The sequence below is a fragment of the Varanus komodoensis genome, unplaced genomic scaffold, assembly GCF_004798865.1.
Source record: "Varanus komodoensis strain SLA01 unplaced genomic scaffold, ASM479886v1 scaffold72, whole genome shotgun sequence".
Lineage (NCBI taxonomy): Eukaryota > Metazoa > Chordata > Lepidosauria > Squamata > Varanidae > Varanus > Varanus komodoensis.
This window is the reverse complement of record NW_025336374.1, coordinates 2,607,227-2,633,562: the sequence shown is the minus strand read 5'-3', so window position 1 is coordinate 2,633,562 and position 26,336 is coordinate 2,607,227. Positions and strand designations below refer to the sequence as shown.

Sequence of the window (26,336 nt, the reverse complement as noted above, 5' to 3'; positions counted from 1 at the left end):
GTGGGACTCTTAAGAACTTTCCCTAGAACCCCAAAAATGAGAGAGGGCCCAGCCACCTTCTGTTTCCCAGGCTTGTGCTCAACTGAGTCAACACTCAAGAATGAGATAATGGAAGGAGAGGCTCTTGCAGATACATTGGGCCAGGCTATTTGTTGGAGGTACTTAGTGAAGGCATTCCCACCTGGTCCACAAGGGACTGGCTCGGAAACTTGGAATTTCTGAGCCAGCCCAAATTTGGCTGCCTACCAACTGCCAAGGTTGGTGTGAGATTAAGCCTTTGGCCCCACTCCGAGTACAGAAGGGGCATGGCATAAACAACATCAGCTCCTCCAATTGACAGGTATATGAAGTCTGTAGTAGGGTATCCAATTGCCCTACATTGTGAAGGACAGTCCTCTGTTTTGGAGGACTGGCAGAGGATAGTCCTCTAAATGAAGGTGTCCCCCATATGATGCTCATCTATATATGAAGCGGTGTCCTGTCCAAATGTAGATTAAAGTCAAGGAGCCCAAGAAGGAAGAACAGGGGCCTTTAAGTCACCCGTGTATGTGTATTGCTTTCCTATTTAGATTACAGTTATTTTTACTACATTTCCACGTATACATAGATATTTAAATATGCAAATGTTAGGCAAGTTGGGATCACTTTTGCCCTCTTTTTCTTTGTATTGGTGATTCATTTCCTCTTTCTTGGTGATGCTTAAGTGGTTGCTGGAGCCCATGAATTGGCTGGGTCAGTTTCAAAATTAGTGGCCAGGCCTTCAGTCCTTGCGTGCTCAACAGAGTAGAAGTTTCTTCTCACTGAACTTTCAGCATTAGCCACGGGAATCCTGAGCTGGTGACCCTTCGGATGTACTGAGTTAGGACTGTCATCTGCCTGCCCCTTAAAATCGTGCCCACCCCCCCCCACCAGTCTCCAATGGTCTTCTAAAAATAGAACCTCTGGCTAATTAAACTGTAAGTGAACTCAAACAACAACAGCAGCAAAAAGCAATCTAAATTCAGATAAAGATCTAATGCACTGAAGCAAGGCAAATGAGCTAAACATTAGCCTTTTGGAAAATTAATGGAAGGGAACACCAAATAAGACCCACTCCTGTTCTTTTGAAAGTCAGATTTTTTAAAAGATAGGTAGTTCAGTTTCCATATTTAAAAAAATCTCATTACATTCACAACAAATCTTCAGCATTGTGAAACTGCAGTGACAGAGTCTAACTTTAATTAGGTTAAATCATTTGCATCAGCAGAGCTAGTTGCAAATTCCACAGTTGTGACACCAGTAAGTCAAGCATACCAACTCCCACTATTTGTGGTGGTGCAGTCTAAGGTCACTGACAGCTACAGGCAGATTTCAGTCAAAGAAATCACTGGTCTGTTACCCCTGTGAAATACTGTGTATCCTTGTTGTGCATACAAAAAGACAGTGATCCGGCATCAGCTTATTTACTGTTGTTAAATGGAGGGTTTAAAAGTGCAAATAGCATTAGCTGGGTGGATTGACTGTTAGCACTGTTGTGGTCCCTCTTCTCCCTGGCCTTCCAAGCAGACCAGGGCAATGGCTTTCTAACGAAAGGTTTTATTGTATTCATGCTGAGCAGCCAGGTTGGCTTCAAAGGGCAAATAAAAGTTTTGCCAAAGTCAGAAGCAAGCAAACAAACAAGGCCATGTTAGAATATTCCCTATTAAAGAAAAGCAACTTTAGAATGATTCCAAACTGAATGCGTGCCCTTCCTTCTGAACTGAAATAACCAAATCCACCATCGGGGTAGATCTTCCTGCATAAGGGCGAATCTTGGAAGAAGGGAGCTGCTCAGCTGGTTTGCCCTCTTTGCTTGAGGCAGCCCCATGCGATTAATAATGCTTCATCCAGCCTCTTCCTCATTAGCATGCTCACTACATTTTCTCACGGTATCCGAAACTGTCTGATTCTCAGCGACTGCCTGGCGTATCTCTGGGTACACTGGCTTTGACATCTCGGCTGCAGATGTCATCTGAGTCAGCATCTGTTTCCGCATTCCCTGAAGACTCAGTCCATGCAATCATAGCCCCAGGAATGTGGAGGGGGAATCTAACCTTTTCCTCCCCTGCTGCTTTAAAAAAATGGTCCTTAATCAAGCCAGTACGTGTTGGGGTACGGGCAGCCCTCTTTCCAGCAGCAGTTGCAGATTTGATTGCAAAGCAACGTCCTGACTGCCATGATCCTAATACTGATCGCACAAACTGCAAGCTGGTGGTGCGATCTACATTTTTTAAAAGTCACATGACAGGCAAAGATGTATTTACCATCACTTTAAATGTGTCCCTAAATATCAGCAGTGAAAAACGGTCTTCACCTCCTTCATACAGCAGCTCACTGGTCATTGGACTGGACAAGCCGGAACTCTGGTCTAGATAGGCCTTTGGCCAAAATCAACGTGGTTCTTCTCAGGCTCTTCTGCCATCTTCTGTCACTCTTTATTTAAAAGTACGATTTGACAGCTGCTGATGATATATTTTTGGACAGTGTCAAGAAGAATTAGTGGGTGGGTGGGTCTAGAAGTGCTTTTGGTAAATGCATTTTGAAGCCATTGTGCTCATCGTTCAGGACCTCTTGCTTATGGGACATGTGAAACACCATTCAAAACAGAGAAGAAATCAGCTGGTGGAGTTTTCCATGGCACAGACCTGGAACTGCTGCAATAAGAATGCTCTTAAAGGCAGTCCGGTGCTTCCTTTGGTAAGCTTTCTTTCCGGGAAGCCCACCCACCGGTTCAGGCTGTGGGTCTGGTTGATGACCGGCACTGCCCCAGCTGTGGGGAGAACTTTGCATCAGTGGGCATTGCTGTAGCTTTAGTTGTAGGGTTCTGCTAGGGGTCAGCTTTTTAGTGAAGGTCAAACTTCACAGGGAAGTCAGATGTGAATAGATCAGGTTTTTAATCTCTGTATACCTCCCAGAAAACGATGTCTACTGGGCCATGCAGAAACGTAATGAATGAAGCGGAAGAGTGACCAGGTGATCTTGCTGCCTGATAAAGAACTTCCAAGCCTCACTGGCCCTCCTCCTTGGAGTTCTTTATCGTTATAGTGGACTTGGGTTGAACAAGGTGCCCTTCTAAATAAAGTGCATCTTCAAAATGGAGGACTGTCCTCCACCGCACCTCAAACCAAGGGCTGTTTCCTGTAAAAGACAACACTTGGCCACCTGAGTGGACTCACTGGCAAAGAGCCTCTTTCCAGAAATACATCTGTGTGGGGCCTCATACGCCTGTGAGGCTGCTCCCTGCCTGGGTGGCTGATGCAATTTTCAACATGCCAGCATGAACTGCATTTTTAACATTTAGCAGCAGATTGTGCCTTTGCATGGGAATGATGGTAACCATCACATCTGCATAAGCAGCAGTTTCACGTGACTCTCTTGCTACATGGGGCTTCCAAGGTTCTGCATCATCGTGCTGCAAAGCCATGGTAAGACTCTTACTGCTCCGGGTGCAAGGGCGTGTTTAAACTACCACCTTGGTCTCCACCAGGGAGTTAATTTCGGGTAGCTGCTGAATTCACTGCTGTAAGGACTGGACCTCAGACGCCCCCAGGGCAAAATGAGATCCAACTTCTGAATTAAGCAGTGCTTGGATTATTGCCTGGAAGGAGGTAGGCATTATCTGCGAGAGATGCTGTGAGAAGTGATCTTTAGAATAGTGGAAACCTTTGTCCCCATCTGATTTCTTACAGCAGCTTGCACTGACGTCTCTTATTTGTACAGGAGCCTTGCGTATCCTATCTACATTTTTGCAAGGCTGCCTGTGTCAAAGAGCTGGAGATGAATCCACAGCACTTTACTTCATTTAGATTTAATCACAGTGAATCAGGGAATGTGTGACTCCAGTGAAAACATCCCTTGCCAAGCTTCTGAGATAGCGTGCTATACATCTCTAATAAAACATCCATAGCCGCCAGTGCCCTTACTGTGTTATGAGGCAATTACTCATTTATCTGTTTGGCTCAGCTTCAAATTAAATGGGAAATAGCTAATTCCAAGGATGCATTTTAGTTACACAGAGCTGCAAAGATGCCTTGACATGAATCCACTGCAGTGAATTAGAATGGAAGAACGGAAGAAGAATGGAAACAAAGCCCTGTACAGTTCAGCATCTTGTTCACCTGGTGGCCAAAGGACAGGAAGCCCATGGGAAGGACGCGCATCTGCTTGTGCTCCCCAGCAACTGGTTTAGCGGCATATTGCTCTGATACAATATGTAATTTATAGCCATTGATTGCCTTATTCCTTGTGAATTCATAGAATTGTAGAATAGTAAAGTTGGAAGGGACTAAGAAGGCCATCAGGTCTAACCCCCTGCTGTTGCAGGACACCATCTTACACCATCCCACTCAGATGGCTGTCCAGCTTCTTTTTTAATGTCTCTAGTGTGGGAGAGCCCACGACCTCTCTAGGCAGCTGGTTCCACTGCCGTATTGCTCTGACAGTGAGGAAGCGTTTCCTGATGACCAGCCTGAATCTGGGTTGTCGCAACCTGAATTATTCCGTGTCCTACACTCTGGCATCAGCAAGAAGAGATCTTGACCTTCCTCTTTGTGACACCCTTTGAGGTACTTATAGAAGGATACCATGACCCCCTCAGTCTTCTCTTCTCAAGGCTGAATATGCCCAGTTCTCTCAGTCTCTCCTCATAGGGCAGTGTTTCCAAACCTTGGATCATTTTTGTTTCCTCCTCTGGACCCTTTCTAATTTTTTCTGCATCTTTCTGAAGTCTCAGTGCCCAGAACTGAAGACAGCACTCCAGGTGAGGTCTGACTAGTTAGGAGTATAGGGGAACTGCTATTTCTCATGATTTGAAAGTAATACTTCTATTAATGCATCCCAAAATAGCATTTGCCCTTTTTTGCAGCTGCATCGCATTCTTGGCTCACATTCAGCCTGTTGTCTACAAATAGTCCAAGGTCTTTTTCTTTTTCAGTTCTGTTGGGCCACTTATTCCCCATCTTGTATCAATGCATCTGGTTTCTTTTTCCTAGATGGAGCACTTGGCACATGTTCCTTGTTCAGCCCAGCATTCAAGTTTATCAGGATCACCCTAGATCTTCTTTCTGTCTTCGAGGGAGTTTGCTATTCCACCCAGTTTTGTATCATCTGCAAATTTGATTATCTTTCATTGTACTTCCTCATCTAAGTCATTAAAGATGTTGAAGTGCACTGGGCCCAGAAATGAACCCTGTGGCACCCCGCTAGTTACTTCCCTCCAGTTTGAGAAGATGCCATTTGTGTCAGATTTATCAGCCAATTTTGGATCCACCTAATAGGGTTTTTTTTTACTCTAGTACACTTTTTGCTAATTCGCTTATCAGAACGTAATGGGGGACTATGTCGAAAGCTTTTCTAAAGACTAGGTAGATTATGTCCACAGTGTTCCACTCTGTCTGTTTGGGAGCTAAATCAGTCAAAAATGAGATCAAATTAGTCTGACAGGATTTATTTCTAATAAATCCATGTTGGCTTTTATTAATCACTGCATTTTCTTCGAGGTGCTTACAGAACTGATTTTTAAATAAGTGTCTCCAGAACTATTCCAGGGATGGATGTCAGACTGACTGGTCTGTACTTCCAAGGTTCATTTTTTCCCTCGTTTTTGAAGATGTGGACAATGTTAGCCCTTCTCCAATTCAATTCAACTAATTCCCTTTTAAAGTCATCCAGGTTAGTGTCCACTGTACACTGTCCACTCTCCAGATTTTTTTTATCGTGCATAATTTACTGTGATTATTTGCAATGAAGGAATTCACTGAATTACATCAAGTTTACCCAACTCTGCCAAAGCTAAACACAAAGATTTCTCTTACACCTGAAGAAGCAACTCAGTGTCATTACACCTTTTCATTCTGGGGACCTTGTGGGAAGGAAATGGCAACCAGGGGTTAGCAGGACTAACTGAAGTCCATCCTGGTTTTCGGACTACCTCAAACACGGGTGGTGCCCTCAGACCGCCTTTTGTCTCCCACTCCTGAGCCTGTCCAAATTCAAGCCAAATATTCTGTGATATATCCTCAGTTGAGGACTTGAAGCTCAACTGTACCTCAAACACAATCCTTCTTTTTTTCATTTGCCACAGGCATACATTTAGTGAGCGTTATGGTATCAAGCAACCAAGCTATGAAAGATGAAGGAACTATTTGCATGTATAAATAATTCTGTTCAGATGCATGGATCCCTCCAGCTGCATACATGAGCACTCCATAGCTTTGATGTAGAGCAGTTCTTGATAATGCCTGGCTGTTCCCTGATTGGAAATGCCTCTTGTTGGTATCTCATACACTAAGCTGAAGTCCACCTGCCAATGGCATGGTCATCTTTTCATCGCCACATGAAGCCTTTCCTCTGTTCCCAGGCATTTGATGGCAAAGAATGGCCTGTTTGGTGCATCTGTTTTATTATTGATGGCTCTCACTTATATTTTAGTAGCTGTATTTTAGTGGATAATTGTTTTAGATTTTTTAAAATTTTGGACTTTATGGTACAGCTGGACATTCTTCTGTCAGTCCTACCTTGCAATGCTAGACTGGTCCCAAACGTAAGTTAAAGGAGAAAGAGTGATGCTTGTGTGGTGGAAATGTTCTTGAGCCTCTTTGGGTTTGCTGGATAAACCCGAACATGGATAAAGCCGAAAATTAACTTAGCCAGGGTCATGACATATATCTTCAGTTCTCAAATACTATTATTCTCAAGATAGTTATATTGAGCAGTAAATGGTAATTTGGGGTATTCTGAAGTGTCCTTCGAAGATTTGATAATTATCTGAAACACAAGGGTTATCTCACTCCATTAAGGAGTAATAATGACAGGAACCATAATGAGCAATGAAGTCGGGCCATATCACCAGCCTGATCATGGCACAGCTCCATTTTCCAAATGGCACTAAAGTGAATAAATGGCATGGAACAGTATGGAGCAATCAACTGAAGCAGCATTTCTCTTCTGCAGAGCTACTCCCTAGGCCTTGGCCTCAAGGAAGGCTCAGATACTGTGCTAGCGTCAGGGCCTCTGGAGGGCCCTTGGGCAAGTCGCCTTCCACCAGCTTCCTTACCTCAGAGAATCTACTGTCTCTTCATTATTGGCACCAGCTGCCTCTTGCCTCTTCCTCATGGTTGCCAGCTCTTGCTTGCTCGGCAAGCAAGGAGCCAGTGAACAGCAAGTTGGCTTTGACCTCACCTTCTCTACCTCCTCACCACCACTATAGTCTGGGCCAGAGAAAGAGATGCATGAATAAGGAGCTGTCAATGGTGAGAAGGATCAACTCCAGAAGTCTCCGATTGGAGGCTCCCCTCTAGGGTGTAGGTCTTCCGTAAGCATTGGCCAGCATGACTGCCCATTAGGGTAGGGTGGTCACTGGTGAATCACCAAAACAGAGGACAAAAGATGGTAATCCGCATAACACTTACAAGAACTAATGTATGCATATATATGCAAATATAGAAGTAATTATTATAGTTGAAATAGGAATATAGTACATTTCACTAACACGTGGAAGACTGTGACCAGATGATTTGTGTGCCTGCTCGTTCATTCTGTTGCCTGCATGTTGACGGGCAATGGCTCTTTGGGCGCTATCCAGCTGTGTTCATGCAATGGTCCCTCATGCAACAGGGCTTCGAGCTTCTAACAACAATTCAAAACATGTGGAACTGTTCATGTCCAGAATGGAGGAGATCAGCACAGCTCCCAGACCTGACACTCTTCCAGAGCTTTCTCCTTATTTCCAGAGTTATTCTTTGAAACACCCAAAAACCAGTCACACACGCAACCACACCCATGAGTGCAATGGAACCAAAAGAAAGGGAATATCCCTGCTGGATACTGCCTTAAATCTTTACACTGGAATTGGGCAATGCAACAATGGTAGACACCTGGACATGCCACACTGTAGTCCAATCTGCTTGCTCTTCAGGATCGATAAGCAAGATTGATATTGTATTGTATTGTATTGTATTGTATTGTATTGTATGGCCTTTATGTTTTCCCAGAAAGTCACCCATTTAACTTTTTAACTTTGCTTCTCTATATTGCATTTTTATTTTCCATCACTGCTATGTTTTTTGTGCTGATTCAATTGCAACTGTTATTACGGTTTTGTTATTTATTTATTTTTTCCTTCAGGTGTGCGTCTTTCTTAACTTTTGTTTCACTGCAACTTTTGCTAACAACCCACAGAACCTTGGTAATCAGGCTGTATAAAAATGAAATAAATAAATAAATCTTTCCTCTGGGACATTTTGTCACAGAAGAGTGTCCTCGTAATAAGCTGAAAAACAAAACTTCCCCTCCAATCTGTCCCCTGTGAATATTCACATCACAAGTTCCTCATACTTTCTTTGAGAATGCCATGTTGGCTAATAGTGACGGTCATCTGGGAGAACGTGATCCATGTTTAACTGCTGTGATCCAGAGCAGGTGCCTGCCAAAATCAAAACAGTTAAGAGATACTGGCCAAAGTGCGCCGATGTAGAACGTCGATGTGCAGTTTGAGATTTGCACGATGCTGTTTTACATTTCAGATTCAGTTCAGTTTTGCAAGTGATGGCAAAATGTTTGCAAGCGCTGAATACCTGCAAATGATCGTGTCACCTTTGCTTCTTGCAAGCGGTCTAAAACGAACTGGTGAAACATTCTCCTGCTGCCAGACGTATTTCTTCAAGCCTTTTGGTCTCTTTGCAAATAACTCTCCCAGGGCTCCATGGGACTGTTGTAAAAATAGCCACAGGTTACACTACTGGCAGGTTTGGAATCATATCAAATAAGGAGGGTCCTGTCGCTCTTACTCCAACTGAGACTTGTTTTTTGTTGTTTTGTTTTTTTGTTTTTTTTGTGCAAAGGAGATACCTATGTTGGCACTCGATATATAAGACACACTTCTTATATTGGGATCTTGCATATCGTGCTGTTCTGTACTTGAATGGTATGCCCAACATTTATTGTATAAGTAAAGTGGGTGCTGAGCCTGCAGACGTGCTGAGGTCATGCTGGGGGTGGGGAAAGAGTTTTGTCCAAGATCCTCCTACTCTTGGATGATTGCCATGACATCCCTTCTCCCCCTAAGGCACACATTCTGGCAGGGACCTGCACTTATGCTACTGTGGAGCCCTGACCAGAGAGGTCAGCATGCTGAAGAACACTCTTAGCCAGCCCAGATCTGGGATTGGCCTGAAGAGAAATATGGGGTCCACCACTGATGGCTTCTCTTCAGACTTGGGTCTCAAAGAGGGCAGGAGAGAAAGAACTTGGGCTCAGAGGTAGGTGTATCTACTCTGAGCCTGATTCCTGTCACCGATAAGATATTTACTTATTTATAGCATTTGCACAGTGCTCCATATCTAGGCAAATTCCAGAGCGCTGAACAATAACCAGGTAAAACAAAACAACTGGAAAACCATGGCTGGTCAGCAAGGAAGGCTTTCTGAAAGAGTGGTGGCTTCAGCAGGTGCTGAAAACAATGTGGTGTCAGAGTCTGCCTGACCTCCAGAGGCAGGGAGGGCCCTGGGCTCTTTTCCAGGTAGTCTCCAATCAGGCCATTGGGCCATGTGGAATGACCAGAAGAAAGTCTTCTGATGCCCATGGTGACCAGGCAGAATGGGAAAGGAGAAGATATTCTTTCAGATATCTAGGTCCCATGTTGTTCAGGACTTGATAGCTTAGCACTAGAACCATAAACCTGTTCCAGAAGTAAATAGGTGGCCAGTACTGATCCCTTGGCAAAGAAGCTGCATGCCAAGATGGAGTGACTCCCAAGAACAGCCAAGCTGTTGCATTCTGCATGTGCTCCAGCTGACAGATCAGCCTTGCTGGCAGCCCCACACACAGAGCATTTGCAGTAATCCGTACCGGAGGGTGTATTGCTGCAGCTGCGGGACCTACTCAAGTTGAAAAAGGGTAGTCTGAGTCACTGTGGTCACTTGTGCTTTCAGGAACAGTGATGGATCTAGGAGCACCCCCCCCCCGCCCCGATTTTGCATCCGAACTTTCATAGAGGGTGCAGCCCCATCCAGAACAGACTATAAGCCTCCCAGGCAGACTTGGGAACCACTCAGCCACAGGACTTTCTTTTAGCCAGGATTCAGCTGCAGGTTCTTGGCCCTGCTCTGGTCCATCACTAATCTGTGCTGCTAGCCTTCCCCAACCAGATGTGTTAGACTGCAAGGCCCCTTACCACCTCCTCCTTGCAGGCATGAGGGACCCAATCCAGATCACACTGGGTCCAGCACACTGGGGTCCCAATATAAATTAGAAGCCCAGCATCTATTCCAGAGTAAAAATGCCAGTGCTTAGCTACTTTTTTAAAGTTTTATCTCTTTGTTTTTATAGTAAGTAGTATGTTGATTGAGTATTGACTGAGGTTTGTGGCTGGCTGACTGCCTATCTAAAATTAAAAATTTAGAAGAGAGAATTTCAAGGGGATTATATTACCATACTAATAAGATGGGGGATATTTGGCCCATCAAGCAAGAAAGATCTTGGAACTGAAGATCACATGCTGAACTATGAGTCCAGAATGTGATGTGATGTGGCTGCAACAGGGGCAACAAGAAGTTTCACATCCAACTCAAGTGAAGTGCTAGTTCTGCTCTACTCAACACTGCTTAGGCCTCACCTTGAGTACTGTGGCCATTTCTGGGCACCACAGTTTAAACGATGCAGACAGGAAGAGGTTCAGAGTAGAGCAGCAAAGCTGATCAGGGAACTGGAAACTAAGCCCAGTCAGGAGAGTATGGAAGAAGTGGGCATGTTTAGCTATTAGAAGAGAAGATGGAGGGGAGATATGGTAGCATTCTTCAAGTACTTGAATGGTTGTCACACAGAAGAGGACTGGGATCTCTTCTCAGTCATCCCGGAGTGCAGGGCATAAAATGATGGGCTCAAGTTACAGGAAGCCAGATGCTTGCAAACCTAACCCAAACAGAACATCTCGACTGTTAAAGCCATACAATAATGGAACCAATAACCCAGGGAGGTTGTGGGCTCTCCCACACTAGAGGCATTCAAGATGCAGCTGGACAGACATCAGTCCTGGATGCTTTAACTTGGACCCCTGCACGGAGCAGGGGGTTCGACCCAATGGCCCCTTCCAGCTCTACCATTCTGTGAATCTATAATATAATTGAAACTTAAATTAAGTATTTTAATGTTTATGCTGCCATTAATGATAAAAACAGTCTCAGGACTGGTTATAAAATCAAAACCATAGAGCATGTCTATATACATGTGTGTATGTACACACACTCTCTCTTAACTAAAAATACAATTTAATCTAATGTAATTAACGGGCAACCTGTAAAATGGGACAAAGGCCTAGCAGCACAGAGCCACTGGGGCAACTTTAGAACCTCCTTCTCATATTGTCTCGACCAGGGGGCTGTTCCACTGTCACTGCAACCTGTCCTGGGTCTTAGGCAGCATTCTCCACCCAAAGGCTGTGATCATGTAACCCAATAAGCACAGAAGTAGTGATTCGGACTGATTTATATATAACTGGGCGGCGGTGGCGGGGGGGGGGGGGACACACAGAATGGACGTGCTCAGGGAATGTAACACTATGTATTCCCAAGAACCCCTATGTGAAAATGTTCACATTTGTTTCCTCAGCTGCACCACCCATCACAGGGGTTCCGCTTCGGGACAGTGCGAGAAAGCAGCGCTGAAGATTATTTCAAGCAAAGTTTCCCAGATATGCATGAATACATGAAAAGGTTCAATGTGCCTGCAACTCCCGATGGCGTGGAATACCTAAAGTAAGTGAACATTCTGTCGTAATGGAATGAGTCGATGTGCAGCGAGGCACCACAGGACAAAAGGACTTGTGGGATTCTGTGAGGGGTCCCAGAGCCCTGGGGACAGTCAATGCATGCCCACTGATGTCACAGGACATGAGGGCAGATGCTTCTTATTTAGGGCTGCATGGGAAAGTTTGCACCTTCTGGATCAAACATGTGGTTGAAAACCATTTCTTTGGTTGAAAACCGTTCATTTCCGAGCTTGTAATGGGATTTGCAGATCCAAAAGAATGCATTCAACAGCATGTGTATGTCTGAAAAAGGCACATTCCTACTGAAGAATGAGTACATTTCAAAAAAGTCATTGGTAAAGATTTAGTCATTGGTAAAGATATACAGGAGGCTACGCTTGGATTGTCTTGCAAAAAGAAAAAACTTGCAATCTGGTGTTGATGCAGCTTTGAAATGGAATTCAGGGACCTTAGGTGAGCTCAAGTTTTGCTTATATTTTATGTTGCTGAAATGTCCATCAATATGATGGAAAGAAGAAGACTAGTGAAGGGCTGGTCAGCTCTATATATTAGCCTTCCCCAAACTGGTACCCTCCCTATGCTTTGGATTTCTTCTCCCATCAACTTCAACCTAGTATGGCTAATGCTCAGGAATGCTGGGTGTCCAAAACTACTGGAGGGTTTTGGATCCCGGATTTCAGGAGACTGGAGGGGCTTCCCTGGGAGGAGGGGGCTGGAGACCCCATTTCCAGAGGAGCAGCCAATCCAGCATAACTCAGGAGCCAAACTCTGGAGGGCGCCGGGTTGAAAAAGGGTCTGCACATGACATAGAAAAGAAACATGTTGTGCCCCTTGCAGATGCCTGTCCTTGGCTGCTAGAACCTCCTCGATTGTATTATTAATAATTAACACAGTTAATCATTAATCATACGGAGTATTAATAATTAACAACGATTTATTATTTTAATAATCAAGGAACATGGCACTTTTCGGAGGATTGACAAGTAAGACTAAATCCCTGCCTCGAGGAATTTTGCTTAGAATATAAATGTAGACGAGGGGAGGAAGAGGGACAGGAGGGTGACAAATGGGGAAGCCAAAAGTCATATGTGCCAAAAGCGAGCCATTGCCGGTACGAGTGCCCAGGCTGCCGTCTGCCTTCGCTTGCCTGGGAGTGTGTTCTGCTGAACGCTACTTCTGAGTGGATGGGTATAAGGTTGCACTGCTACAGCTTTTAATTCAATTAAAAAAAAATGTGGTAGCTTTTTTGTTGCATTTGAGGTAAAATGCATCTTTTACCTTCTTAGTTTTAATTCATAGAGGCAGCATTAAACTCCGCCCCCCCGATAAATCAATTGATTTTTACTTGCTCTGCCATCATCATCGATTGCTTGTGTATTGACATATACCTGGATTCCTGTTTGATTTTTGTACTCTGTTGATATTAAAGGCTTTCTGAATATTAGGGCCAAAATTTCCACCCAGAAACAATAAGCACTGTGCAAATGAATGCGGCTGCATAGTTCTACCTTAATTAGGAAGTGATTTGTGTGGTTGGTGTTGGTTTTATCCTCTGATTGGCAGGCAAGATCCAGAGAAACTGGATGCCTTCATCATGGACAAAGCACTCCTGGATTATGAAGTGTCCATAGATGCTGACTGCAAACTTTTGACAGTGGGGAAACCATTTGCAATTGAAGGTATGAAATAATTTCGTACAAATATGGCTTATGTATGAAGGTTGCAATATGGGCAGTAAAATCCAGAGCAGATCTATACAATAAGCAGTAAAACAAACAAACAAACCCGGAAATAGAAGCAAATCAATAAAATACTGCCTGGGAAACAGCATGGCGAGGCAGAGGAACTAAGAATGACATAGAAATCCTAGTGCCCCACCTCCGTGGCTAGCCACCCCAGAGGACTTTGGAGGGGCTGGAAATTCCCACTGTTGGAAGAGAGGGACCATCTCCCCTGAAGGGCTCCATTATGAAGACACCAAAGCTAATGAAGTAGGTATCCCAAGAGGCGGGGAATGGGCAGGTGGGAACCAGCTCTGAATCCAGGAGATGCAGAGCATTTCCATTCCCCTCGGAGGGAAACTCAGCTATGCTAGGCTGGAGATGTTGAATCTAATGTCTTCCCCATTGACTTCTATTGTGCATGTGTCACCAAGGAGAGCTAAAAATCTGCCATTCTGAAATGCCTGGCAGTATCACTCCTTTCACTCTAGCTGGAGGAGCTTCCCTCTCACAGTGACTGAACCCTCAGGCTGCAATCCTGTACCGCTGACTTGGGAGGACATTCCATGGGACTTGTCCCAGCAGATCCATTGACAGGTATAGGACTGCACTGCCGTCATGTGTTTTCCTGAGTTCTTTGCTTGAACGACCATGACTGACTCCCATGGCTGTGGCATCACCAGTAACTTACACCATTGCCCAGGTTCCAGGCACATGGACTGGAGTTTGCCCATTGTCGGCATTATCAAAGAGATCAATGTATGCCTGTTCTAAGCAGGTCGGCAAGTTGTGCACTGACAGACGAGAGGTCCATTAAGTGAGGACCACTCCCTGACAGCCTTTCAAATAGAGGACTATCCTCTGTCAAGTAGGACACATGGCCACCCCAAATTAGAGTTCAGTGGAATGTAGTCCAGATTCTGTAAGGATGAAGTCATGGTTCAATAGAAGAGGAGCCTGGCACTCTTACGGTGAAGATTTACTCTTGTACAAAACAAACTGAACCCACTTGCCATCTTTTGTGCTGACGAGTGCATGTTTGTATGCTGAGCTGGGTGCTTTCCTGAGCAGCCTTTCTGATTTTTCAACCAAAGCACAAGTTTGAGTTAAGAAAATGCTTTTCCAGCTTGCCCAGTTCTCCAGCAGTTGTGCTAAACAGTGGCTGACATCAAGGTAGATGAAGGCACAGCTCTGGAGTTCGGCCAGCCACCAGCAGTTTCATGTGACTTCGGGACGCATGAGCAGCTATTTGGAAATGGGTTTTGTGCTCCTGGGAGAGATGATTGTGGCTGGGAATGATTGATACTCTTTTCTACCCTGACTTTCCTCATTTTCCTCAGCAATCTATCCACCCTCCACACCCACTGACCTCTGTGCCAGACCTGCCACATCCTCAGATGTGGGTAGAGTAGAGTAGAGTAGAGGTAGAGTTGGAAGGGGCCTATAAGGCCATCAAATCTAACGCCCTGCTCTGCACATGTGGTCACCCATCCAGCTGCAGGGCCTCACCTTTCCAGCTTAGCAACGATGACTGGGCATGCTAGCTCAATGTATAGCTATGCAGGCAGGAAATGGAACGGATCCCCATTGTATTAGATGCAGCTGGGAGAATTTGGGTGGCTTCATCTGTAATGTCAGTACTCCAGTCTTAAAGACTTAAAGGGTTATGATTCACCCTAAAAAGTTAGAAAACCCATGGATAGATCTTCATTTGAGACAGAATGCTGATATGTAGCCCCGGCGGGCACTGTAACACAGACTCTAAGAGCCCTTCCAAAATGGAATCCAGCCCTTGGTCTGAAATAAGTTCATTATTCCTAGTCTACAGCTTTATTAAAAAAGCTGCTAGCATGCATGTTTAAATATGGATAATTTTGCTAGTGAGATTTCCTGTGCAGCATTTTTGCAGGATGCTGTGAAAATCTATACTGCAAAAACTTTTTGAGTTTGGAGAACACCATTTCAGATAGGATGGGAATGACATCTTCAAATGGACTACAGTTCCCATCCTCCTCAACCATTGGCCATGATGTCTGGGGCTGCTGAAAACTGGCGTCCAACAACATCTGGAAGACTGCAGGTTCTTCATTTCTGGAATGGAAACGAAAACTGACAGCAGGTTCACAATTAAGGCTGTCTTTTCTGGAACTGCAAAACTCTCTGAGCTTCTACACCTATGCCTTTGCGGGAGTCCAGAGGCCTCCAACAAGTGTTCTGGGTCTTTCCTTGCTCTGCCTCCCATCACTGTGTTTAGTCAAAGTCCTTTTCTGTCACTAGACAGGGATGAGAAGGTATATCTCCATTTGGACTTCAGTTCCCAGTTCACATTCTGCCAGTGTGGACTGGTTAGCTAGAAGTTTAAGTCCAAAGCATCTGGAGATGTCTTTTTCTACCCACTGCTGCCCTAGATAAGCTGCCTTCCTTTTCATAGCCTCTTACCTCATCTACTCATTCAACAGAATAAGGCAGAGTTATGATTTCTGAAGTAATAATGGACCACACCAGTTTCAATTGGTTGTGTTTTTACTGCTGGATAAAAGCTTCTGCAAATAAAAGGCTAGCACAGGAGAAAAGGGGGTAGGCTAGTATCCTCTGATGCACATCTTGTTTGTTTGCTTCATTTCGAGAGGTTTTTCCGCAACTCGAGCATGGGGGAAGCATTAAAAAGCGGATTTCTAACATTCGCTTTGTACTTGGGAGGCTCTCCAAGCTAATACTCTATCTTGTGCTTGGATAGAACCATTTTCAACACATAAAGAGACTCACGTTGAGAATGAGAATGTAAAATTTAAGAACATTTAAGGATGGTCTGTAGAATTTAAGGACAACTGTTGTATCAAACCCACTCTTCTTGCCGTAGGACTGATTTGGAGTCAGTTTCTTGGTTCTACTGCTACACAAAAGTGTGACTAAAAGATGGAATCCAGAGACTGGCAGAGAGAGAGTGAGAGAGAGGAAGAGAAAGAGAGAGATTGGTTTTCAAGTTCTTCAGAACATCCCGGAATTGTGCGCGCCTCGTATTGCTTCTCCCTGGCCAAAGCTAAGCCACAGGAAGACCTCGGCACGCTCCGTCTTTTCACGAGCTTGCGTCCGATTTCCCAGCTCTGTCTCTCTAATAGAGTTCGACTTCAACTTTCCAGAGCGCCGCTGTTTCCACCCCTTATCTGTACATTGCTGATCAGAATGGGCAAGCCCCTAGAGCAGGCCAGCTAAGCTATCTAAATATAGCCGGATGTGCTCACGCACACGCACGCACACGTACACACTAGAACATCGCCTGGTTTCCTAGTTGTGTAACATGGCACTGGGGCTGCTGACCTCCTGCGGCTTGGCTTAGTGGGCTACATTCTTCCACCACAAGTAGTCATGAATTTGCAAGTGCTGAAAGGGTGATTATACAAGCAATTAGCAGTCTCCTGCCAGCAAATTGCAGAGCTGTTAGTGAATTCACCCACTTAATAGGCACAGTAGCTTTTTGTTTGGTTTGGGTTTTTTTGTTTGTTACCAGTGTGGACTTGATGTCTCCTTCTTTGGTGGGGAGAAAGTCCCAGTACAATTCGAAGCATTGTGACGGTTCCGTAAATGCGGTGTGCAAAAGGCATGTGCCTTTCTCCCTGTGCGTTTCTCTTTCTCCCTCAATCTCTCTATGCACGCACACACCAGGGCTGGCCCCACCTTTAGGCAACCTCAGGCCGCAGATGCTGGAGGGGCAGTGGAGAGGTGCTGAAGAGCTACAGGTACTACGTAGCCCACCCTGCACCTCCTAAGCTGCCCTACTTGTCATCCTCAGGTGTGGTGGAAGATGATCCCCTATTGCCCCTACTGAAGTAAGATTCAGCAATTGCCCAGGTAGACCCCCGAATATGCCAGCACTAGGTGCCCTCTGCCTAGAAGCACCTTCAACCTGTAGAGATCTGAAACGGCAGTGGGGATCCCTTCTAGCCAGCAGCTCTACTCTTGTGTAAGCAACTCCGATAGAGGCACTCAGTTGCTGTGTTGCTTCTGCTCTTTTTCAAGGCACACGCCAATAACAGCGTCAGACTGTTCTGGGAGGAGAAGAGGACAAGGATGGATCACATTCATCTCCCTTCCTCCAAGAAAAGGAATGAATGAAGTTGTAGAATGATGGAGTAAAGTGCTCTCTAATATTTGGGGTTTCAAAGAATCGGGCATTCAGAGAGGTTTGAGAGTTAATGACAATCATAGACAACCATTTGTGAAAAATAACAATGCTGGTATTGTTATTTGGACATTACTGGGGAAGGATGGCCTCATTATACTCACACTGGCTTTTCTGTCTCTCCCTAGGATATGGTATTGGCCTTCCTCCAAACTCTCCATTAACCTCAAATATTTCTGAACTGATCAGCCAGTATAAATCCCATGGCTTCATGGATGTCTTGCATGACAAGTGGTACAAGGTTGTGCCATGTGGAAAAAGAAGCTTTGCTGTGACAGAGGTAAGAGGTGTTTCATGACTACCCACCTATCATGGAAAGATAACAAAAATAGAAACAGATGTCTTATTTTACATTGTTATTTCTTGTATTTTAATTTTATGTTGTGAGCCGCCCCGAGGCTTCGGCGAATGCGGCGGCATAGAGATGTTTTAATTAATTAATTAATTAATTAATTAATGTCAGATGGGTCTCCTCGGCCATCTAGTCTGACCCAGCTGGCTCTAGCCAGCTCCACTCATGACGTGCCTACCATGTGCATGTTCGGCCTATCCTTGAACACCCTCACTGATGGGGCTTCAGTCACCCCCCATGAAAGCCCATTCCATGTCCTAGGGGTCCTAACTGTCAGGAAGTACTTCCTGGCATCCACACTAAATCTTGGTTCCCTGAGCTTTGCTCCATTGGAACATGCCCTGCCCTCCACTGCAGTGGGGGAAAGGTCATGACCCACCTCTGCATGGCACCCCCTCACATACCTGTATGTTGCTAAAGGTCCTCTGAGTCTCCTCCTCTCAAGGCTGAAAAGACCCAGTTCCCGCTGTCTCTCTTCATATGGCTTACCCTGCAAAGGAGCCACCATCCTAGTGGCCCATCGCTGCATTGATTCCAACCTTGCTATATCCCTCTTGTAATGAGGGCCCCCGAATTGAACACAATGCTCCAGCTACGGGCACACCAGAATCGTATACATTGGCAGTAATACCTCTCTCGATCTAGAAGCCACACTGCTGGCTATGCAACCAAGGGTGGCATTCACCTTCTTGACCACCGCATCACACTGCTGGCTAATGTTCAGCCTGTAGTGAACCAGCACCCCGAGATCCTTTTCACATGTGCTGCTCTCCAGCCACTTGTCCCCTAACCTGTACTTATGATGCCAATTCCTATGCCCCAAGTGCAAGACCTTGCACTTATCTGCATTGAACGCCATCCTGTTGTCCCCGACCCACTTCCATAGTCTGTCCAGATCCTTTTGGATCAAGAGTATTTTGCTCCGTAGTGAACAACCCACAATTCATAACTTAGCAACAAACCATGGGCTGTTTGTGGTGAACAAGCCATAGCTTGCTTCTATGGCTGGATTCAGACAACACCATAGCCCATGTTTCAATAAAAACTCATGATTCAAGAACAATCCACAGTCAACCCATACTTAGCCTTTGAATGTGGATTATCATATCTGAACCCAGTCAGTAATTTAGCTTTTCTCTATGGATGCTTACTTCATTACCAAAGAATGTGGCATATAGCAAGGGAGGGGAAGAAAACATACCAAGCAGTAAAGAGAGCAATTTAAAGAAAAGTGCTGAGATTAGACACTGCTGCTCGAAGTGGTGTTCCCCAGCTGTGTCCAACTATAATTTGCCTCATCCTCAGCCAGCATAATGAACCCTGCTGGCTGAGGGTAGCAGGAGTTGTAACCCAACTCCCAACCTCCCCAACTTTGGGTACCAGGTTGAGGAAGGATGGGTTAGATGAAAAATAGGGTAGCAGTGTCATCATAAGGCATGATATCTTGAGATATTTTAAGGTGGGGGGATCCTAAAAGATGTTGAAGGCAGTAAAGCAGAAGGGATCAGGGTACCTATGTCTGCTGTAATTTCTGCCTGAAGAACAAAGACACACAGAACACATAGAAATGATATGGTGGTCCTGAATGTAGCACTTTGCTCAAATGTCGCAGGATGCTTGGCCAATTGACCCACCAAACAGATACAGCAACTGCCAAAGGACAACGAGAACCATTATCATAGTGCCCAAAAGACTGGATGTTCCCTTCTCCTAAGAGAGATCTCCATAACTGGAATCGTCAGCCCAGATTTGTAGAGGGAAAGAAAAGGAGTAATGGAGCCCAGGACGCTGTTTGGCTCACTCCACTGGTGCTTAACATGCCCGGCCGCATTGCAGTCCGAGCTTTAGGCTGATAGGCTGCACAGAGAGCATTTGGAAGCATCGCTGTTCCTTTCGAGGGGATGGCGCCTCACTGCTAGGGCATTTTCTCGGCCTGGTGGGGGTGCACTTGGCAGGGCTGAAGCATGTATGGAGTGCAGTCCATAGAGAGGTAGATGCACCTGTTAGAAACACTCTTTCCTTTCCTTCAGAAAAGAAAAAAATATTCGAGGCAAGCAGAGAGTTCTTATTGAAAGTTTAGTGCAACAAAGGGACCAGCTTCTCCTGGCCAGCTCAACTCAGCACATGTTCACATCTCCTTTTTATGCCCTCCCCGCCCCCGCCCGGCTGCTTCTCCCCCCTCTTTTCCCCCATTGGCCAGGGTACTGGGAGGTCACAATTCTTTTCCGTCCGCCTATCCTGTGCCACTGATCCCTGTTCTCCCCTCCCACTTGGTCCCTCCCAGGTGAATTATAATGAGCTGATTTCCTATGCAGGGTGTGTTTGGTAATAGTCATGAGGTCAAGCTTCCTGCTATCTTGTCTAATCACACTCTGTGCTATCTGATCTCAGCCCACCTTCTCCTTCAGGCTAACGGATTGTCCTAGTTACCTTTTTCCCCCTCTTCCTACTCCCTTGTTGGAAATCATCCTTCCATCCCTATCACACCCAAATAGGATCAATAGGATTTAAACTGGATCTATTGAATGCCTTTCAGCCCAAAAGCCAGTGTGCATTTGGGAGAAGCTCTCAAAGGCTGCATTCCAGCAGTGGGCTGGGCTGAAAGCAAAAGAGCGAGGGCCAAGAATACCGGCTTATTCTATCTGCAGGTTTTGCAGCCAAAAGCTAAGCCGGAGGACAGGCATTGCAATCTTTCAGAAAAGCAGGGGAGCAGACTGCACAAAAGCTAGGAGGCCACAAAGCAGCGAATGGCAGGTGGAAAGGGGGTGGGGCCTTCTGAGGCACCCCTGACCGCCAATTTTGGCTCCCGGCCCTCGGGTTCTCCATCCTGATTTATACAGCGCAACCAAGAGGGGGCTGCTCCTGGTTATGGAATGCTTGACAAAAGCCAGAGGTGTGTCAAGTTTTCCGGCAACAGTGGCAGTCTAAAACAAAATTATTTTTGGGAAAGGCAATGGTTTTGTTTGATTTTTTCCCCCAATATCGTATCATAGAATAGTAGAGTTGGAAGGTGCCATGAAGGCCATCAGGTACAACCCCCGCCGTTGCAGGACACCAGATTACACCATCCCTGTGTCCAGTATGCCTCTGCCCAGAAAAAAAACAAAAAAAGATACAATCTGTGAACTGTTGGCACTTTACATCTTGGGACATTGCCTTCTGGCACAAAACTCTGTTAGGAGGACCAATTGGCAACTGTTGTCAGGTATCCAACGGTACAGTTAGAAGGGGAACCTGTATTTGCCCAGGAAAAGGTGGATTGTGAAAGGCATATGGGACATTATTACTACTTCTCCTGTTGTGTTGTGTTGTTTGATTCCCTGGAGAGCTTTCGAAAAAAGTTGAAAAAGAGAAGCGCTGGCAAGGTGGTGAATGTTTTAAGCACTTCTTGGCAACTCTGCAATGAAATTGTCTCGTGTTTGTTCAGGAGCCTCCTACGGAACTGCGTGAAACGCTAAACTGCCAAGGAGTGAATGTGTGATGAGGTTTGAGAACTTTGTTGGAAGAGAGACATCTTGTGGTGCCTTTGACACATTGCACATATTGGACTTTTTTTTAAAAAAATGCACACTTTTATCTCCTGGAACTGAAAACCCCATTCAATGATTTATTGAAATACTGCAGCCAAGAAAATAGAATTGACATAAAGAAGAAAAAAGCACACACAACATAACTGATGGATTAGCTTTCATAAATCTGAGAGATTACCTATATCCTGGAATTAATTCATTTATTATAAAGTTTATGATTGGACCAAAGTGAAGCATTTTGCCCATTCATTCATGCCACATGGAGGAGCTTAGTTAGCAGACATGTTTAACTGATCAATGTAAATTAGTGGGGCTCTGAAGTGTTTACATTTGGTTGCCAAAGCAATTAGTTTTAGTGAATCAATTAAGACATCATAACTATCTGCACAGGAATTGGGTATGCCAAAGAAATGACTAACGGCACAGACACCCTGAGGCTGTAGTTTTTTTAGTATAAATATACTAAATTCCAACCTTCTGTGCAGGTGGTGACTTGGATGGAATACTTTTCAGTCAACTGGGCCCTGTTCAGGGTAGCTGCATTCCAGCTAAGTGCTAACTGCTATGAAATGCCAGGGGAACCATGCTATTTAACAAACTATTTATTTTTATTTATTTATTTATTAAAACATTTTTATGCTGCCCCATTCACCGAAGCCTCGGGGCGGCTTACAACAATACATAAAAGTAATTATAATATAAATTACAATAAATATAAACATTAAAAATCCAAAAAATGCAATATAAAATAAGCCGCCCTGGCCAGATAAGATCAAATAATACTAAACAGACTATTTAAGACTGGGTTGTTTATTTCGTACAATCTTGTCCCATGTGGAAGCTCCCAGTGTGGTTGCGGCCTGCAGACCCTGCACAAAAGGCAGTGAATCATTATCAAAGAAAAGAATTAAGGGTGCATTTAGGCCAGAGATTTTAAATGATTCCTGCTCCTTTGGTGAGCCATGCAAATATTCAAAAATATGCCAATGCTTTTCAAACCAGCCCTGGCCAGAATGCTCCCTGGCATGACAAATTCTGCTCCCCCACCCTTCTCTCCTGCATAATCACCCAATAGAGGTTCACCCTAAAAAGCAAAAGAGGCCCAGGTACTTCCCGTGATCGCTCCCTTAACCTCATACCAGCTCCCTTGGCCTGTGCTGCGAATTCCTGCCAGCTTCACAGCAATCTCTCCTGGCTTAAAGGATGATAAAGAGGTGCTCTTTGTTGTGTACATTCTGCAAAGGGACTGAGATCCTTGTCATCAGCAGAGCACACTTTCATACCCTTTTCCCCCCCGTATCTTTTTTGATGAAATTTTTTGGCTGGCACGCAAGGACATGTCGGCAAAGAGTAATAGCACTACCATGCCCATATCTGTAAGCGAAATATTGATTGCGATGACCCTATTCCAATGCTGAAATATCCATCTTCTGGTTTTCGTCACTCCCTTGGTAGCCTCGTATCCAATTTTTAGACACACAGCACATTTGCACCAGATTCCCAGATGCACTACCCTTTGCATTTATTTCGAGATGCTTCACTCCCAGACATTTTGTGGGGAGGTGTGCTGTTTTTGAAATACAAACTTGCATTAGAAAATGTTCTATTTCCTCCAGCTTCAGCAGCTTAATTGTTTTAAGCTCCATTGGGAAATAACAGCCATCTTAGAGGAGCAGAATCCGTGTTGCATTGGGAAGGAGGGTCAGATGCCTTTGGTTGCACGGGGTCAGGATCCAAATATTACACGAAGAAGAAAAATGGCCCATGGAATCTTTGGGTAGCTCTATGCAGCAAACTGCCATTACATCAGTTTTTAACCACTGTAATTGGCATAGCGCCCACCACCAAGGGCTCCTGGAAATTATAGCTTGGGATGGGTGCCAAAAGTTCTGTTAAGGCATCCCCTGTTCTATGACAAAATAAAAAATGAAATTCCAGTAGGGATAGGGCACTGCAGTAAAATCAGTTTAAATTAGTGATGGATAAACTCCACTCTAAGGCCATCCTTTAATTTTATTTTAGAGATTCCAGGAAGATGCTTTTTAAAAGCTACCTGACGTTCTTCAGAGAGAGGTTGAGAGGGAGGGAGATAAATGGCACCCTCCTCTTCCCCTCCAAAGGCCCAGACAAGCAATCTTTTGTGCTTTCTGCCTGGAGGACAATTGACTTGGAGGCATGACCATTGTGTTTTGCATGAATTCATCATGGTTCCCCTCCACTCTTTTGTGGGGGTTCAGAAGCTGGAAATGAATGGGAGGGCCTGGCTGGGGCCGTATGCTGGCTCCAGATTTTGGGGAGCCTTGGACAAGACACCACAAAGGGGCCCCCTTTCTTAGTAAGTTGACCCTCTCACCCCATGGTCAACAGCTGCTTTCAGTCTTCATCTTTCTCTTCATTCTTCCTGCCACTCCTTGTTTGCCAGACAGAGATACAGTGAGAAGAAAGCCAAGAGCACCGGATCCAAGCCCCTGCTGTTACAGGACACCAAATTACACCATCCCACTCAGATGGCTGTCCAGTTTCTTTTTGAATGTCTCTAGTGTGGGAGAGCCCACCATGTCAAAAGCTTTGCCAAAGTCAAGGTAGATTATGTCCACAGTGTTCCTTCTTTCTGTTTGGGAGGTAAATCAGTCAAAAAATGAAATTAAATTAGTTTGACAGGATTTATTTTCGATAAATCCATGTTGGCTTCTATTAATCACTGCATTTTCTTCAAGATGCTTGCAGACTGGTTTTTTAAATAATTTTCTCCAGAATTTTTCCAGGGATTAATGTCATAGTAATTGATCTGTAGTTTCCAGGTTCATCTTGTTTTCCCTTTTTGAAGATGGGGACAGGTTAGCCCTTCTCCAGTCTTCTGGCACTTCTCCTGTTTTCCAAGATTTATCAAAGTCCCCGACCCCAACACCAAGAGGCCAAAACTCATTTCCTTCTAATCCACCACCACAGATGCTGTGGAAGAGTCAATTTATACTACAAAATATTCTTCTCCTGAAGAAAAATAAGGATTGTAGTTAAGTGCGGTGCTGAGTTTTCTCTGTGAAAGCTGCTAGGCCCTTGACTATTGGGTAGTATAAACACAAATTAAATACATAAATATGCTTTAGTTTCCTGGATGCATGAGATGTTCAGCTATTTTAAGGCTACAGTCCTACACTCTCTTACCTGGAAATAATAGGATTTACTTCTGAGCAGGATTGTGTAGAGAATGCGGAAAGGAAGTTAAATCTGCCAAGCAAGAATAATCAAAACTGCTAAATGTAGAAAGCCTACAAAGCGCGCGCTCTCTCTGCAATCTTCTCACTGCTGTTTAATTTCACTTTTCTGTTTTTAGAGGCTAAACGACTGACAAAATCAGACAAAAATACTGGGGTTTTGTATTGATTTCATTCTTGTTTTTTAATTCTGGATGTAATATAAAAAGGGAAGGGAAGTGTTAATATTTCACAATGGGTTGCACATCCAAGCAAATCATTCATGGTGGAGTCCCTGTAAGGAAAAAAAAAAATACAGGTATCTAACCTCCTGGGACACTGTCCAGGCCTGTTTTGATTTGGCATCAGCTTGTTCAAATTAAGAAGGTTCTTTTCCCCTCTATTAAGTAAATGGAATCATTAAGCTCATTACTTAATTAATCAAGCCTAGCTACCATATTTTATTCTTAATATGAAGGGAATGATCTTGAGTTGGAAACCTTTCTCCCATGGTGCATTCATTATAAAGTGTGCTTCAGCCAGTGAAAGAGATTAGATCACACAAATGCAACTTGTGGAAGGAAAAATAAAACATTACTGAGATTGGCATTCTTGGAAGTGAGAGGAGGTCAGCTGATTCAATTCAGCAAAGTTAATGCATGCCATGAGAAGAACTGATTCTTTGCATTTTATGGCCAAACTCATTTGGCCTTGTGTGGCTAATGGGTTTTGGAATTGTTTGTCTTTAATAGATTGGTGGTATGCGTGTGTGTATTTGGAATAGGATTTTGACCTAGGAAACAGTTCTGGCCAAATGCATTCGGTGCTACATTTTTCAGTGTGATTGTCCCGCACGCACCATAAAATGTGCTGCATTTATCTGCGCGTACCTGTTGCCCCTTATTGGTAGAATGGGCGTTCGTTATCTTTCTATGCGAAAAGCCGATTTTTACCACCACCGCTTCTCTCCCTCGTGAAGTCTTGGACAACACATTGTAAGATGCTTAGTTAGCTGACCCACAATTTTAGCAACTGCGAAAGGAGGAATACAGCTAAATGTCATTTGTGGCATATAGAGAATCACCATTCTGGCTAAGCTAAGAACAGAATTTGGCCCTGTTCCTTCCTTTTCATTTGTAGCCACACTCAGGGGCGACGAGATGTTTTACTTGACAGAGGACAGTCCTCTGCTTCGGAGAGCTGCCAGAGGACAGCTCCCTCTTTGGAGGTATCTTCTGTTAGGAGATGTGTCCAGTCCAAGCCTGGTTTACAGTCAACGAACCACAATGAGGGTAAGCAGCCGAGACCTTGAAGCTGCGACTCGTAGTACAGGCCACCTAGTGAGTTTTCTCACATAGGTGAGATATCATGTATTTCTATATAGAGTTATTCCCCTTCCAAATTTATATGAATAGATGTAAATTTGTTTATGTGAGCATTATGCAAGTTGCTGTCCTCTTTTGTCCTTTTTTTGGTGTTAGATTTCCTCTTTTTGTCAGTGCTCAAGCGCCTGCCTGCCCTTGCCAGGGGTCTGAACTGCCTGCATATAGAGGACTTTGGACATTAGGAAGTTGTGG

The 26,336-nt window shown here is 44.5% G+C and overlaps 1 protein-coding gene across 1 annotated transcript in view; it reads left to right on the top strand.

Annotated features, from left to right (window-relative positions):
* GRIN3A (glutamate ionotropic receptor NMDA type subunit 3A) overlaps positions 1 to 26,336 on the top strand; it is a 103,724-nt gene that overhangs the window by 67,972 nt on the left and 9,416 nt on the right. The window contains exons 4-6 of the mRNA XM_044452460.1: positions 11,623 to 11,768; positions 13,346 to 13,461; positions 17,812 to 17,963. Of these exons, the coding sequence (XP_044308395.1) occupies positions 11,623 to 11,768; positions 13,346 to 13,461; positions 17,812 to 17,963 (414 nt within the window). The remainder of the gene's footprint in view (positions 1 to 11,622; positions 11,769 to 13,345; positions 13,462 to 17,811; positions 17,964 to 26,336) is intronic.